Source organism: Morone saxatilis, unplaced genomic scaffold, assembly GCF_004916995.1.
Source record: "Morone saxatilis isolate NCDOM2014 unplaced genomic scaffold, NCSU_SB_2.0 Contig7, whole genome shotgun sequence".
In the NCBI taxonomy this organism is placed as follows: Eukaryota; Metazoa; Chordata; class Actinopteri; family Moronidae; genus Morone; species Morone saxatilis.
In genome coordinates, this window is record NW_023340246.1 from 6,510,381 (window position 1) to 6,527,256 (window position 16,876).

At 40.9% G+C, this 16,876-nt stretch overlaps 2 protein-coding genes across 7 annotated transcripts in view; both read right to left on the bottom strand.

Annotated features, from left to right (window-relative positions):
• The window catches only part of phip (pleckstrin homology domain interacting protein), a 34,915-nt gene extending 32,715 nt beyond the window's left edge, over positions 1-2,200 (bottom strand). For all 4 annotated transcript variants that reach the window (XM_035678561.1, XM_035678562.1, XM_035678560.1 and 1 more), the window contains exons 1-4: positions 1,929-2,200; positions 1,757-1,815; positions 1,642-1,671; positions 1,431-1,490 (exon numbers count right to left, since the gene is read on the bottom strand). In XM_035678561.1, coding sequence (XP_035534454.1) covers positions 1,431-1,490; positions 1,642-1,671; positions 1,757-1,815; positions 1,929-1,968 — 189 coding nt within the window. In that variant the 5' untranslated portion in view covers positions 1,969-2,200. The remainder of the gene's footprint in view (positions 1-1,430; positions 1,491-1,641; positions 1,672-1,756; positions 1,816-1,928) is intronic.
• Positions 2,201-6,001: 3,801 nt separating this feature from the next.
• hmgn3 (high mobility group nucleosomal binding domain 3) lies at positions 6,002-13,698 on the bottom strand. 3 transcript variants are annotated; one of them, XM_035678982.1, is made up of 7 exons: positions 13,499-13,691; positions 11,422-11,472; positions 11,111-11,140; positions 9,309-9,359; positions 8,731-8,829; positions 8,357-8,456; positions 6,002-6,653 (listed from the first exon to the last, which is right to left on the bottom strand). In XM_035678982.1, the coding sequence occupies exons 1-7, from the start codon at positions 13,511-13,513 to the stop codon at positions 6,646-6,648; spliced, it is 354 nt and encodes a 117-aa protein (XP_035534875.1). In that variant the 5' UTR covers positions 13,514-13,691; the 3' UTR covers positions 6,002-6,645. The 3 variants fall into 3 exon arrangements, with proteins under 3 accessions (XP_035534875.1, XP_035534877.1, XP_035534876.1); XM_035678984.1 differs by lacking the exon at positions 8,357-8,456 and having other exon boundaries at positions 13,499-13,698; XM_035678983.1 differs by lacking the exon at positions 11,111-11,140.
• Positions 13,699-16,876: the final 3,178 nt, after the last annotated feature.

Consider the following 16,876-nt stretch of genomic DNA (forward strand, 5'->3'; position numbering starts at 1 on the left):
AATAATTCTACATCTAATTAACCCGCCTTAATTAATTAGCGACAATTAATATCGTTAATTATTACAATATCATTGAAGTCAGCGTCGATTCCTCATTGTTGCCCAACCCCCCCACCACCCCCCCTCTCTCTCTGCTGTACCAGCCCAGACAGACAGACATCCACCTAACACACAACCGCTGACAAAACATGTCCGAGCCGCGATCCGCCGCTTCCTGCCTCTAAACAGCCCGTTATCCACTCGGTCTAATAATTAAAAACCCTCCGCAGTATTTTTTTCCAATGGAGAAAATTATGCACAATAGACAGGAGGCAGGCTGAACGGCTGGGATGGGAGGAGGAGGAGGAACGGAGAGCCGAATGAGCCAAGCAGGAAGAGAAAAAGAGAGAGAGCGAAAAAACACACACACACACACACAGGCAGGCAGAAAGACGCTGTCAATAATGGCTTAAACGAGTAGATGTACATCCCGGTGAATCTACACTTCATGCGACCTCGTCTCGGATGTCCATGTGTCTGTCTGTGCGTGCGAGGAGAGGTAAAAAACACACCCCCTTACAAAATATATCTAGCGGGTTAAATAGGCCATAGGTCATTATTTCTGTATTAATCCTACAATAAAAACTTCTAGAATAGCCACAAAACACCAACAGCGTGGATGCACGCTTTCAGCAGACTGGCAAAGAGATAAATATGTGCGCGATGATTAATTCTCTCCACGCCCCCATGCGTAAACGGCGCTTTCAGGCGAGCCCTGTTTGTTTACATGACAATTAGCACTTCAATTAATAGAGCGATTATAAGATATCAGCTCAACGTTACCTCGCATCTTCACATAAACTGATCCTCCATCCGAGTTTGCGCCACAATCCCCCCCTCCCAAAGAAAAGAAAAAAAAGAAAAGCTGGCTCTCCAAAAAAAATGTCTCCACAACAGCCGGTAAAGCAGCCTCCCCCTCGAATGGGAGCAGTAACTCCAGCTTTACTGAATATACTGTTTATATTCTCCTAAAAATGTCCCTGTTTTCTAACTCGTGCCCCCTTGTGTGTTTTCAACCCATGCACTCAGATTATGGTTCTTGCAGGACAAGAGCGCCTCCATCTCTGTGTATACCGTGGCACAGGGAGTCCCTCCTCCGGATCCTGGCGATCCTACACCACAACACTCATGACGTATCAACATTTCACACACATTTTTCCAACAACTATTAAAACCTTTTGGACATGCATGGCACCGAACTCGCACACCACGGCGCACAGGGCGCTGGGAGCCGACCCCTTGGTGTCCCTGAACGGCCCCAACTCGCAGCCAGCTCGCCCTGCAAAGTCCTTTTCAGTTTTTTTCTTTGCCACCTGATTTAAAAATTGCGGGAAATTCAATTTTTATTTTGCTCTCTAAAAACTTTTCCCTCAGTTATAGAGCTCCCTTACCAAATTTTCGTACGTCCCGGGGTGTTCCTGCCCTGTCCAGTCCAGCCTTTTGGGCAGCAGCTGGGATAGAAAAATAGTGTCGACTGTGATCATCCAGTTCATAAATGTATCGAGTGATGTTTTAAAACAGTAAATGATAAATCAGAGTCAAAGCAACATCACAAAGTACAGTGCAGAGAGAAGCATCTCTCTCGTATTGGTGACTGCTTACCTCCTTCTCCTCCACCTCCATTATCAGGGTCTGAAAATAGGATAAAAATACAAAATTACACCCCATGACAATTTCGGACATATTATAAATTATCCTAAAATGCAAAAACACCAACCTCGGCTGCTTTTTGACACGGTCCAGCTTCTAGAAATCGGGCTATTAGGAAGTACAGTTCTGGTATGGTTGGAGGGGGAGAAGAGGACGGGAGCTGCGTTAGAAGAGGGCACCGAGGAAATTGGGGGGATATTACAACAACCATGACATATTTTCCGATCTCCTTTACTCACCAGAAGTCAACTGCGCGATGTGTGTACTGTCTGAAGCCATTTTGGTGTTGTTTGCCAGGGCAGCGCCAGAGCCTGTGTGGTGGGTATAGGTGGCTGCCCTGAGCTGTCACTGTTTATCCACCAGGAAGAGACTGCCTCCATTCAGCTCCGCCGGAACTTCGTTCGAGTATTCCTCCGCGACAATTAGTGCGCATGCCACGCTTTGCCAAAACGCCGTCTTCCTCCCGCAAAGAACCGACCGCTATGATATTCCCGGGATGAGTAGCCCTCGGGGTGAATTTTAGTCGCCGTTGGTCGGCTGTGGAGGCACGTTTGCTTCAATCCCCCTCCCCCTCAAAAGAAAAAAAAGCGCAAGCCCTCTGCGGACGGATAAGAGCGCTGTAGAGGGGAGGTAAACATGGCAGCCTGCTATAGAGGAGGACACATTGCTGCAGAATGGCTGTTACTTCGTAGATAAATTACATTTACACGTTTTAATAAGTACAGGCTTATATCTGCATAGTTTAAAGTTTATTGCGGATTAATACAACGCACTTCCTGTTATATTTTCCGGTATTTATAGCTGCGGATGTAGAATATGGCTCCCGTGTTTGAGAGGGATTTACAGCCGATCTAAGCGTTTCAGCTCACTTTTATTAAATTATATAGCTAGCCGTGTTAATTCTGCGTGTTCTCGGCGGCCACGCTTGTTTTTGCTCTGTCGTTATTGTGTAACAAGATGTCTGGCTAACACACCCACTCTCTCTGGGAGCCGTTTGGTGGGGAAGACGTCCATTTCTCTTCCAAATACTGCCAGGCAGTAAAATGGGGGAAGGGTTGGAGAAGAGGGGGAATGCAGCTTAATGAATGAAACCTAGTGAGTTACAAAAATTTAATGGCAATGAGACATTTATGCAAGATAGTTCATCGAGGAAGGTTATCAAGGAAATACATGACAGCACACTTCCTGTACGGTTCACTAAAAAGTTGTGAAAAAAAAGGAACCAACATTAAGGTGTTATTTTCTCAGATTAAATAAAAATCATAGTATTAATTGTGTAAAGGATGTATTTTATATCTTTATTAAATGCATGTGTTTTGCAGCAGTTGGCCCAACTATAAGCAAGCTCCCAGTCTCTTGCTGACCTTGTGAACTGTTTACCCTTCCTTTCATTTTAAGTAAGACATCAGTGAAAGCCTACTTCATTAATGCTCACTTACACATCATATCTCCACAGTCTCTCTACATTAAGTTTACATTTATTTTAGACTATCAATTGCAAAACAAACCACCTCCAGGAAGGCCGGTGTTGTGTTTTGTTACAGCAACCCAGGGAGCCCACAACCTAAAATTCAATGTGAAGGATATTTACACACCTTAAAGGAACAGAAGAGTGTGTTTGAAAATTTAATTAGGTGTACCTTGAAATGTTATTCACACATTTTCCTCCCTATTTTATTTATTATTCACCTCAACATAAACCCTGTGTATGTGTACTGTGTAGGTGTAATCAACCTAAATAAGGAATTGTGTATAGTATCTTATTGTTGTATATAATGTACACTGTAACAAATAGTTTTTTGATCCATATCGTTATTTTTAAATGTCATAGAAACCGCTCTCTTTTTTTTATATAGCACGCTTCATGTAAATCCCTGGCAGAGATGTCAGGGAACAGACGAGTTTGTAGCTGGGGAAATGATGACGTAAAAACTTGAACAGATGACTAATTTTCATGCTGCTTTGATGTAGTTTTTCATATAACATATTGACACATTGGGTGTTTTCCTGAGGAATGTAGTTTTCATCGACGAACGCAAACTTACTCTACTCATTTAAGCAGACTCATTTAGTTCAGTTTATTTGTAAGAGCTTACAAGGTGTAAATGATTAAATGAATATGAAATATATAAATCTTATATACCACATCATGTTTAAACTGGTATTTGTTTAGTCAAGTCCACACATTTCCCCAAAACCCCGTTCGGTGTGTGAATGTAATTTGTGTTTGCTTAGGACTTAATTAATTTTGGCAACCTCAAATAAAATAATAATTTTACAGAGAATGTGCGCATCCAGGGGCTACGATCATATTTATTTAATCTGTTTTTGGTTAAAAAAAAATGTTCTTGCAGTTAGGAAAGCTTATTCTCTACTACACAAGAAAGCAATAGGTGTATTCTGCCCTTACTGAGTCCACATTTGTATGCTGTACCTCCACTGATAGGGTTCAGCTGTGTCAAATTTGTTTCTGTCATGTCAGGCTGACTTTGTCTCTTACTCCCATTGATTTGGATGGCGTATAATCACAAGTACAGCTGACTTACAAGGACTTTTACAGAATTAGAATTTAAATCCAGGCTTTATGATTATAAGAATATACTTGATTTATGACTACTTTTTTATCATACTTGCCTCTATCGCTGCAAGGCCTTCAGAGTTCAACTGCTGTACAGTGACCCTGCAGCCGTTTTAAAGTTGAGTGCCACATTAACAATGCTCTCTTTAACCACTAGACCATCCTGCAAACTGTAAAACATACTTCACAGGCTGCATGACTTTGAGGCATGGAGCAAGGTCAGGTTTGAATCTTTAGGCCTTGTCAGTCACTTCTATGTTCCCTTTCATCCTGACCCCTCTGGTGTAGTTGTTATTGTGCTGGCTGATGTGGCCACAAGGAGGCAACCTCACTCTGTAGCACTTTTTCTGCACAGGGCCACAGAGGAGTCAAAGGTTATGCATAATGAGGGAAACGTGCGCAGTTACACATTGACATTTTCTGTAACATAAATAGGAATTCTACATAACCACAACACGAGTATTTGGTAATAAAGGACACAAAAGTTCTATAACTTTTACAATTGCGTTTGTATTATTTAAAAGGAAATAAATCTACACCCTTTACCAAAGTGCTTCCTCAAACTTTTCCCTCACGTCTTGTGATTCTGTAATACACAGGAGTCGGAGATTAGATTAGAACAGTCCTTCCCTCTGTGTGAGAGATTCAGATCTGCCAGAAAAAACTCACTCATCTAGAAAGCTGATATCTCGATGTACCTGTTGCAATTTTAGTTATACTTTGTATCAACCGTGCTTGTGCTGCTGTTTTTTCACAAGCTTTGATAGATATTTATTATAGTTCATTATCATTGTATTCTTGTTGGTGGTGGCACAGAGATTTTAATAATTAATATTGCACCTGTGTAGATTTCCTCTAATTTACTACATATGTACTGGATTTGATGGTTTGGTGTATGGGTTAAAAGGCCAGATCATCCTAGTGGAGGATTTTCTACTTGGGATCAGCATTGTCACACACATTCCTCCTGCTTTTACATTCTATATTGTTGGCTGTATTAATTGGCCTCTCCAGTATCTGTGGTATTCAGACATCACTCCACACCTCCACATGTTAAAAAAAAAGGTTAACTGGGTCCATTATCATTGGTGCACTAGTGTGAATGACGGGTTGTCCCTCAATGAAGAGGCCGTATGGTTTCAACAGTCCCACCACTCTGGCAAATGCTGACCTTTCACTTCCTGACACAGCAGTTGTATTTAACACAGCCACGTGCCCTTGGCGACCTCACACAAACACACAAACACAGATACACACACAGTGTTGGCTTTGTGTTGGTTATAAAAAGTAACTCTAAATATGAACACCGTGAAAAAGAGCTCTCGAACACAAACATAACTCATACATCACACACACACATGCTTTAAACCGACCTGAGTTTTCCAAACTACAAAGACCAGCACAGGTGAAGGCATACAATTACAGTATGCTAGCGGCTATAACAAAAATATGGCATTGCTGTCCAGCTAGAGAGGATAGACATGCAATGCACAATATATAGAATTCTACACACAATGAGAGAGGAGACAGAAAAACAGAAACTCCCACATGACATCAACTTTTTCTTTTATTTCAAAATATTCTCCCAACAGGATGAAACTCAAAGAAGCCCAGAGGGTCCAAAGCCAATAGAGCCGTCTAGAACAGAAGCACCACTCATTATTGCTATGTCACTCTGCTGCAGGACAAGGCGTTCGGGAGGGGTGGGGAAAGGGGGGGACCCAAAGTTGAACTAGTTAAACACAGAGACGCCACCAAACACATTCGCGTTCAGCACACATCATTTACAAAAGGAGGCTATGTGAAACACAGTGGTGGTGATTCTAAAAACTAAGTTGTTTTCTTTTTAAAAAAGCTGCAGATGTTCTCCATTGCGACTATGAACCTGGTTTCCTGTAACTCTGCATCCAAACTTCTGATACACTTCCACAAAACCTCACCTAAACCATCAGGGGGGAAATAGTCCAATAAGAATGATCATCTTTTGTAGAGACTACAAATATAGGCAGAGCTGGTTCAGAGATCATAACAGTCGTGTTTACGGCCCCCTTCAGGCAACATGAAGAACATCTGCAGCCGTCTGATAAAAACATTTCATTCTGTCTTTCTGCTTCGGAGAGGCATATGGTGACACAATGGAGGAGTGAGGAGAATCGAGCAAAAACATACTGTAGGTAGAGGAGCTGAAAAGAGTGTGAACATATGAGTATGGGGCTGCTGGTTGTCCGTCTCTACTATCACAAGTCTAAAAAAAATTCAGCATGGTACAAAAATCGTCAGTAAAAAAAGATGCTTTGCTGCCATGGAGTCAGAGGGGACGAGTCGGTGAACGCGCCCGTGTCTTTTACGCCTTCTCCTCAGCTGCCTCCTCCGCTGCTTCAGTTACCTGGAGGGACGTAGAGGGGAAAGAGTTACACGGAGATACAGGTGTTAACCATCATTCCCGCCACACGTAGATTCCAGTGCGGACTGAATACAGCTTAGCTCAAAAAAAAGCAGCCACACTTGTTGATTCGGCTTCATTCCGCAATTTAATCTTAGATCCAGCACCTCGTCAATCCTTGGCATGCAAAATGAGAGGTGCATCTTGCTTTACTAAGAACATTACATCCGAAGCCTGTAGACTGACCCTGTTCCACTTAGTCTCATGGGAACTGTTCCAACCACTGACTGAGTTATCTGAATAACTTTGCATTCGCCTAATAAATAATATATAAAGGTGTTTTACTTAGTAACTCAAATAAATCTTTTTTTCAAAGTAGAAAATGACAGCAGCTGTTGTATAATTGTTAAATTTAAATCTAAACCTTTCTCCAAACACATTCTGAAAAAATGGCTTAAGAGAAATAGAATCGGCATTTTGGGAAAAAATGCACTTACTTCACTTTCCTAGCCCATAATTAGATGAGAAGATGACTTGCCTTCCCTCATGTCTGCAAATCCCTAATGTGAAGGCTAGGCCAACAAGGTGGTTAGCTTAGTTTAGCATAAAGACCTTTTTACCTAGGGCTTGTTCAAAAAGAGAGGTTTATCAAGTTATCAGGATTACTTTGTTGCGGAAACCCCAAACCCCTTCAGATCTGTCGACTTACTTGCTTGTGGTGGCAGAGAGTTTCAGTTTTATGTGCTGAGGTTGTACAATTTCCAACTCTGAAAGCTGAGATAATGTGTAAGTAGGTGTTGGGAATATTTCTCTGGTAGAAAGTACTTCCAATGACAACTTCCACAGTGAGATCCGTGGATTATCAAGGATAACTGGAAGCTTTAATGCTGTGAGCAACACAAACAAAACATCACTCAACTCCTTTGTATTGGGATGTCAGATATGGATATCTTCAAAACTCAGCAAATAAAACCAGAACTATCTGTGTGGCTGGATACTACGAGGAAAGGGGGAGAAAATGTGTTTTTCTGATTTGGTGAACCAACCCTTTAATTTGAGATCTACAAAGCCAAGGTGAGGTGGGTGTTTTAAGAGGTAAAATGTGACCACTCACCATAATCTGATGATTGTTCCAGCTTCAAGCTGCTAGCTCAAATTATTATCAGTGAATGTTTAAATCCTGTAGAGTTCACATGATTGGCTTTTTTGACTGATCACTCTTTCTACAATTTAAAATGCTGATATTTGTACCTCCAGGGCTAAGGCTTCTTTTTACTAAATTGCTCTGAAAAGCTACTCACTGAAATTCCTCATGTGTCTGCAAGAATCAACATTAACAGAAGAATCAAATCAGTATGGTGTGATCTCACTGGAGTGAACATCTCCTGTCTACTTCCTCTGCCTGACCACTGGTGCAGCCAGCTGTCTATGAACTCAGCAAGCCAATCACATCTCACATCACCGCTGCGTGAGCTGCGAAGCCTCCTGCTGTTATGGAAAAAAGTTGTCCTTGGCCCACTTCACTGCACACGGCGACAGAAATGTCAAACATCCTCACTTCTTCATTCTCTCTCTAAAACACGCCACAGCACTCCAGAGCACACTGGGTAAATGTTTGGGTAATATTTTACATACAGTTTCTGTATGAGTAATAGGTTAGTGTTCAAACACACACCCCAAAGATGGATTAGAAACACTCAGCATACCCTTAACTCTGACTGTCTCACTCTGCCCTCTCACTGACATCAAGGAGGGAGCCGTGGTTCTGACTGAAGACACACTGACAGACGGACGAGACACATAGATCTGTGTGTGTGTGTGTGTGTGTGTGTGTGTGTGAGAGAGATGTGTATTAGTGATAGGAAACAGTGTGGTTATGGATGGAATATAGATGCAATATATGTATGTTATTGTTTAAACACGAATTGACAAAATAAAGAAATAAAGATTGTTATTTTCTTGTCTGACTCTCACCAAATGTATATTTTCTTGTTTCATCAACACACAAACATATATTTAAATACACTAATGTTTGTCTGTTGCTGAAAGGCTGTTGTTTTTTTTCCAATTTTCCCTATACCTCATTGGTCTTGGTCTCTCCGTTCTGGGCAGGGCCATCATCCTTCTTCCCCTTACCACCGCCTTTCTTTGCCTTCACCCCCTTATCATCTGCCACCTTCTGCACGGAAGAAATGAGAAGAATATACAACATTACATGAAGGCACATATCATCATACATGGAAAATAGTTTCTTTTTCTTTTTCTCCTGCAAAATAACAATGTTAACAATAAACCTCTCATAATAGAAAGGGAAGAGAACCGTGTTGATACTGCTGAAGATCATCTGCAGGTCCTCAAAGTAATGAAAATAAATCAAATAAATTTTTTTTTTTGCTGCAAACTATACTTTTATAAGTTTTTACCAGTACTTTAATATCCTAAATAAATACCAATAAACTGGTGTAGCTGCAAACATGTTTGCATATAAGGTGTTTGTTTCTGTGTTTTTCACATCCAGCGGCCTTGGTTGCACACATGAACTGGTAGTGAGGGGCAACCAAGTGCCTCAGACTGTTGCAAATTTATGGGGATATAAATAAATTATTGTAGGCGTAGTGCGCGCGCGCGTGTGTGTGTGTGTGCGTGTGTGTACTTTACCTTGACGATGGCCTTCTTGGGCTTGGCCTCAGGCTTGGGAGGAGCAGGTTTCTGCAAATTAGGCAGAAGTCAGTTAGGACTGACGAACCGCACAGTGTACAGTTTTTGGAGAAATATTAGTTTATCTTTGGTTCCCCCTCCTCTCTGCACTTACAAAGCCATTTCTGCACTGTTTCAAATACTATGATTTTAGCCACAAGAGCTGCAAATTCGTTAGGACTAACGCAAAACACATGGAGGTTTGGAATGTCTGCACTGGCTCCTGTCTGTAAATATTAATGATAATCAAATACATGTACTTGTTCAGTGTATTTCCAACGCAATGAGATCTGACAATATTCCTGTGCTAAGTAGTTTTAAGTGTCTGCCTCTTCTCAAAGTGAGCTGACCTCAGGCGTCTGTACAATGACTATATCAGATGGGAGTTAAAACTGTAGCCACTCAGTGTGAACAAGTTTGCTTCAGAGCTTTTCCAGGCTGCTGTGCTAACCCTGAAGCCACAAGCTAACCCTAACCACTGCTGTGACTAAATGAAATCATGTGATTCTCTCTCAGAATATCTCGGTTTTTATTTAGAAATCAATGACTCTGCACATGAGACGATACATGAAAGACATAAATTCGTCGCACTCCGGGGTGAAGTGGGGCTTAACAGTTACAATAACATGTAGGAAATGACCTACATGTTATTAGACTTTTTTGTCATGCAGTCCAGATAGTAGCCTATAAACAACATAACAGTGCGGGTTTGCGGCTAAAAAAGTCACATCTTATTGAATAAGTTTACAGCTGAAGGTGTTCAAAGAAAAGGAAATATCCAATCAGTGTTTTTTGTGCTTATTCTCTTTCTTCCTCTTACCAGTCTCATTTCTGTTAGAGCTAACAGACGCTTAGCTTAGCATAGCTTAGCGTCAAAACTGGAAACAAGGGTAACAGTTAGTACAGGTTCCCAACAGGTTGCCTGGCGAAGAAATCATAACATAATCGCCTTTAAAATGTAAATTTTTCTTTTACACTTTGTTTTTTTGTACATATTAAAAAAACATGATATAATGAGTTCATTAGCGAGCTTTAGAAGTGCTGTGAGGTTGTTTTTAACCTTTGGACCGAGCCAGACTAGCTGTTTCCCCCTGCTTCCTTTCTTTATGCTAAGCTAAAGTGCATGCTAGCTACTAGCCTGATATTTAGACTTAAGAGTCTATGTTCTCATCTAAGTCTCAGCAAGTAAGAGAATAAGCATATTTCCCCAAATGTTAAACTATTCCGTGAAGTGCACATGCAAATGGACAAACACATGCAAAGACCCAATACTGATAAGTCCAACATGCAAGGTACGACACAAATAAAACACCTGTATGGAAGAGCTGCATGATCACATAAAAGTAGTAACCGATAGTTTTACTTGGATTTGGGAACAATTTTCCACGAGTAGTTTTGGTTATTGTTGAATATTTTCAACTATAGTAGGGGATCGAATTAATAAAAAATGCTTTACTGTTACTGATTTTAATCATGCAGCCCTTCACATCAACAAGGTGCTGGAACAGACCAGACTGAGAACACACGAAGACAACACCGAAAATACATGCATACCAAGCCAGCCGCGATCCTCAGAGAGCATGTTTATGGAATTTGTAAACTTTCTTAATCAAATCCATAAACTGGGTGAGGACTTTACTCTGAGCCTTGGCCATATGACACTTACTATCCCACAAGACTGAGGTGGGATGAAGGGGAAGGCAGGGCGAGGAAGAAGAGGACAGTGACAGAGGTGAAGACAGGGAGGTGAGAACGGAACTTACCGCTGACAATCTCTCTGACCTTCTGGTGGGCTACCGGAGCAAGGGATGATCAATGAGAGAGAGAGAGACAGTGACAGAGAGAGAGAGAGACAGACAGATATCAGTTGTACCTTTGCGGGCTGATCTTGAGCTCATCTGCTTGGTGAGTGCTACAAGTGTCCTAATAATTAACCTGTATCTATTCTTTCACTCATTCATTCACACACACACACACACACACACACACACACTGTCAGTACAAAAAAAACACAGCACACCAACACATGCCTGCACGCCCACACACAGCACACAAACACAGCCGAAACATTTACCTCTTGTTTTGTGACTTTGGAGGCTTCCTTGCCCTCGGGACCCTCTGGAGACTGTAGGAAATGCAACAGGGAAGACTGTTAAGTGTGGAGGTGCACATACACAAGCATACGACGCGTCTGAAGTCAAGACTTCCGCTTTAAAAATGAATCGTCTGGTTGTTTTCACCGGTCATCGTCAATACATTTTAATTTTATTTTTAAATTATAATTTTGTATTAAAAAATATAAAATAAAGTGTTTCACTCTCTTGAGTCGTCCATGTGTAGCTTATGCTTGCTGTGGCGTAATATAAAGAGCCAAGGAGGATCAGTAATAAAAACAAATACTGCAAATCATTAAGCAGTATAACTTTGGAAGAAGATCAAAAGGTTAGCAACTGGCTCATTTTTCTATTGAGAAACCTTCTGAACAGAAATCCCACTTACTACTAATAATAATGTAATAAATGTGTAACTAAAGTTGGTTAGTCAATTAATCAATAGATAATAAATAGATCTCTTTTTTGTCTTCTCTTTTAGTTTTTTTTTTGTCTTTTGTGATAGTAATTTAAGCGATAAGCTCAGAGTTTGGGAAACAGTGATGGGATTTTTTTTTGCTATTTTCTAACATTTTATAGACTAAATGATTATTTGAGAAAATGATCTGTGGATTACTTAATAATAAAAATAATTGTTAGTTACAGCCCTATGTGTAATACTAGTTTTGTATGACACAAAACTTAGTCACAAAGTCATGTACATCTGATAAAAAACAGCAAACACGAGTTATTTTTTCTGGTAGGATCCCCACTGAGCTGCTAATACACAAAAAGTCTATTATTTTTGTTATGTATATACCAGTATTAAGAATTTTAAAATAGTTGTTATCAGAATCTTAAAAAACTTAAATTTCATTACTTAAATGTATTTTGTATTTTATAGATTAATTTAGAATTTTGTAATTTGCTTAAAACCCAATGGATAACTGCAATATTTCACATAATTGAATCATGATTTAATTCCAAGCCCGAACTTGCTTAGAGGTTCACATTTACTAACTGCAATCTGACATTATGTGATGATGATAAATGGTCTCCCTGGTGATTAACCATGTTAACGGAGGCGTCTTGTTTACATGCCAATAACTGGGCTCCCTAAAGAATAATAGAATATAAACACGGCTTCATTTAGCCGCGGTTCCAACACACCGTGAGCGCTGTCAGCCTACACCATGAACAGCACATTGAGGCTGCAGGTAGGTGAGGACGGTGTACGGGAGAGTCCGCCCCCACCATAGAAAAAAAAAAAATGTTGGTTTAGCCTGCAGGTTGGCAATCGCATCATTTGCATGTGGGCGACCTCCGCCCCTAGAGGCCTCCCATTCTCTGTCGTCAAAGGCGAATCTGCGCAGACAATGGCAGTTTTTGGATGGTAAAAAAACCCATTTCCCTGTATGCACTGATACAATGCACTGGAGCTCGTCGTGCAGTGCTGTTTAGACAGTGTCACGGCCTCTTTTAACACAGCGGCAATTGTCTCTGATCCCCTCTTTCTTTATTCCTTTCTCTCCATCTGGATATGGGTTCGTTAAATCGGCTTGCTCGGCTACCATTCATCACCCCTGGAGAGCCAAAAATGAAACAGGGAGGTGGTGATCTTTTTTTTCACGGTTAAATTACACATTATTCAGAGTCGATAAGTCTCATACATGCGCGAAACGCGCCCAGAAGAATTATCATCACGCACGTCTCCTACGGGATTTACGCATCCATCCATCCGGCGGGTCCGTCTGACATTCACCAGTGCGCACAGTGGACAGGGAAGTGGCATATAAAACGACCACAAGAACGGCCATTGAGATGAACACGGGGACATGTATGGTGTAAAAAGAAAAAATATTACTGAAGACACATTGTACATACACGCAAAGACGCGCTGAATACACCTGAAAGGTTGCGGACGAAGAGACGCTTCCTCAAACTTTGGCATCACCTCACCTGCCTCGGCGTCGCCACAGAAATCGCGCACCGCTATTTTCCTCAAATGCAAGAGCAGAAAAACTACAGTGAAGTGAGCTTGATGCCACAAACGACACTCACCTTTCTCTTCGGCATTTTACGCGTGAATTATTCTCCACCAAGCACGGAAAAATTAAGGTCAAACCCGAAGGTCCAAGAGAGGCGAATTTGAACTACCTCGAAATACAGGATCAATATCTAAGCACCTTCGATAATATGTTGATTATATGCACTCCCCAAAACTCTATACCTCCCACTGCCATTGGGTAGAGGGGTCAAAATCCTCTCCTGTGCTGACTCCCGATTGGCTCCTCCCGTCTCTATGTAAATAAGAGGGTCGCGGACATTGGCCGAGATATATCAGAGGGTGGCTGTGATTGGCTACGCGCTCTTTGTGCGCAGATCCCACCAGGCGGCGATGGCTGAGAGGGAAAGTGGAGACAGGCCAATGAAAGCGGGGCCGACTCTCGGTGGATCTGGGTAATGTAGGATGAGAGAGACAGAGAGAATGTTGTAAATAAAACACAAAGGACGAGAAAAACGGGCACAATGGCACAATGTCGGCCATAGACGAGCTCCAGAAAAGCTGGTGGGCATTGTGTCTTGTAGGGAGTCCACTGCTCTAAAGAACTGGAGTAATCATTCACCACATTTTGCACAACAAATCACTGCAGAGGCACCAGTCCCTGCAGGAACATGACACTAGTAAAACAATGCAATGAATAAAGTCACTATTAATTCACTGTTGCAGTCAAATTAGACTTGAGTTGTAATCAGGACACGTTTTACCTGTAAAATATCAGAATGTCAGACAGGTGTACAAATAGGTTGCCCAAGTTCATTTAATGTGCAGTGGTGCTTTATTTGTGTTGGTATCTCTACGAGGATTATTCAGCATTTTACATGTGTATTATCAAACTAGAGGAGTATGAACTTTCATGTGCAAATACTAGGATACTGATTCAGCGTTTTCTCTCTTGATACCCATTCAGATACCTCATCTCTGGGCATCTGCTGATAAGCCACAGAGACAAAGAAACTGCATTTAACGTGGATCAATCACATCATGGCCGATGCTCGATGCATATTGGTGCAGATACTTATCCGGTGTTGTTATTTCTGTGCATTACCAGCAAATACTTTAAATCACCCACTTCCCTGGGCCAATTTGAAACGTAATGGACAACCTTGATGAGGTAAACTGAGAAGCCAAGGTTCCAACAGGCAGCTCAGTTACAAACATGGAGATGAGTGTATGTGGCTACCAAGTCATCAGATTGGTTCAAAGGTGTGTAAAGGTGGGCCATTTCTGCTCTGAGTTTTCTGTTTTTTTTTTTACATACACTTCCATAATTAAGTTTCCCCCTAAAGTTACAGTACAAATTCTGGTAAACACCTGTTCCCCATTTAAGGGACAGTTTCGTCCAAAAGGGACCTGGTCGTACGTACAATTCTTTTTTATGCTACATTATATGACACAGGAATGTTCGCACAGTGATTATAAGTGCTTATAGTCTGTGTAGTCATATATTTTGGGGCTGCACATGGACGGTCCACTCACAGACATGGGGCAGTTGATGAAATTAAATCTCAAATACCCCCGCAGCCAGGTGGGTGCTGAAGGTTTAAAATAGACTTTAGTCAGTGCAAGTGCCCGTGTGGTCAGCCAAAGGGGGATCACGTTTGGATCTGGTAAGCCTAGGTGCCTTCTGGTTGGCCCAAAGTCAGCTCAGATTGTCCAAAAAAGTACCCTCTCAGTGCTACTGTCCTGTTGTGACTACAGGACAAAATTCTACTCCTAACTTTCCTCCTAAAGTTTGAGCACACCACTGTTCATATTTATTGCTACAGTTGCACCACATCACTTCTTTCCCTGGATGCAAAATCTCTGTCTGTTAAGACAGACTGTATACATTTAGGAGCCTGAAGAGTGCTGTTGTGTCTTCAGAACTTCATTTGCTATAGTTTAAATCAGGATGAGCGACCCTCATGAAGGGCAGAATATTTTTTTTAATTGCTCTTCAAAATGTGTCACCAGTCTCCAGTCATCAGTTTGTCATAGAGCTTAAATGTTGGGCTGAAACTAACAACTAAACTGGCATTTTTTGCTCAGGGCCCAAGGTGAAAATTGTCCCATCAATGGTCTTAAACCCAAATATATTCAATTTACTATTATACGTGACAAAAAACAACAACAATCCAGATCTAAGAGCCTGGACCCAGAGAATGTGGCATTTTTGCTTGATGGTTAAAATAATGATCTAAATAGTTTCTGATTAATTTTCCGTTAGTTGACTAAACAATTATTTGCTTCAGCTCTTCTGGAAACTTCTTAGAGTTTAAACATATGCACTGACATGCAAATTCTACCAACTTTGCAACAATATAATATAATAAACTAGAACCTCTTCTATAAAACAATGGCCTTAACCATATTCTATAATGTTTAAGTGCATACCTCATAGCAAATGCATTTTAAACGTACAACACCAAAAAAACATTCTACAAAGAAATCAACAAAAGCAACCTCAACATTCTTGTGTATCATCACAATAGACAGCGAGAGAGCTACAAATCTCACAATAGACAGAGCTTTCCTGCCCAAACAAACAAAACCCTTCGTGTCTACATGGGTGTGAATACACAACTGCTTTAGAAGTCAACCCAGAACACACAGGAGCAGGTAGCTTGATGGCTGCGCCACTGTCCCCACATAGATTCACACTGTCAGCTAAATGGAAGCGAAAACACAATGAGGAACATGTACAGCACATACATACATAAAAGAAAGACACAAAGGGAATCCATACTGAAAAGAAATAATTCAAATTTTCCTAAAATGTTGTGTTTATTATTCTAATTGAGAACACTTCTTTGACGCACTTGATGATGGGTTCACCATTACTTTTCTGTTTGTACATTTTCTCTTCTTTTGTCACATATAATAAAGCAACAGTTGTGGTGCCTGTAGTTTGACTTCACACAATAAATAATGTTAATGTTAATAATGTTTCCCTTCTAAAAATAAAATAATTGAGTGAATGAAGATATTTTTGAAAACATATGCACCAAATCATGTTTATGAAACTGAGAATTCTGTTACTATACTCAAAAAATATACTCAAACAAGTGGACAATAAAGCTAGCGGCTCTGGGAGGCTGTGCTTTGGCACTGTGGTGCTTTGAGCTAAATGCTAACATCAGCATGCTAACGCGCCCACAATGACAATGTTAATATGCTGATGTTTATCAGGTAATGTGTACCATGTTCAACAATTTAGTTTAGTATGTTAGTGCACTAACATTTGATAATTAGTAACAAACATAAAGTGGTGCTGAGGCTGATGGGAATGTCATTAGTTCTGCAGGTGTTTGGTCAAAAACGAAAGTATTGGACATATTCAAAATTTGGCCTGATAATGGCGCTAGAGGAAAAGAGTCAGGGATCACTAAAGGGAT

What these genes read in the sequence shown, in the direction of transcription:
- hmgn3 (XM_035678982.1), bottom strand. An exon ending in GGTCAGAGAGATTGTCAGCG is followed by an intron (nt 9,360 to 11,110) that starts GTAAGTTCCGTT and finishes CCTAATTTGCAG; the next exon opens with AAACCTGCTCCTCCCAAGCC. An exon ending in CCAAGAAGGCCATCGTCAAG is followed by an intron (nt 8,830 to 9,308) that starts GTAAAGTACACA and finishes TCTTCCGTGCAG; the next exon opens with AAGGTGGCAGATGATAAGGG.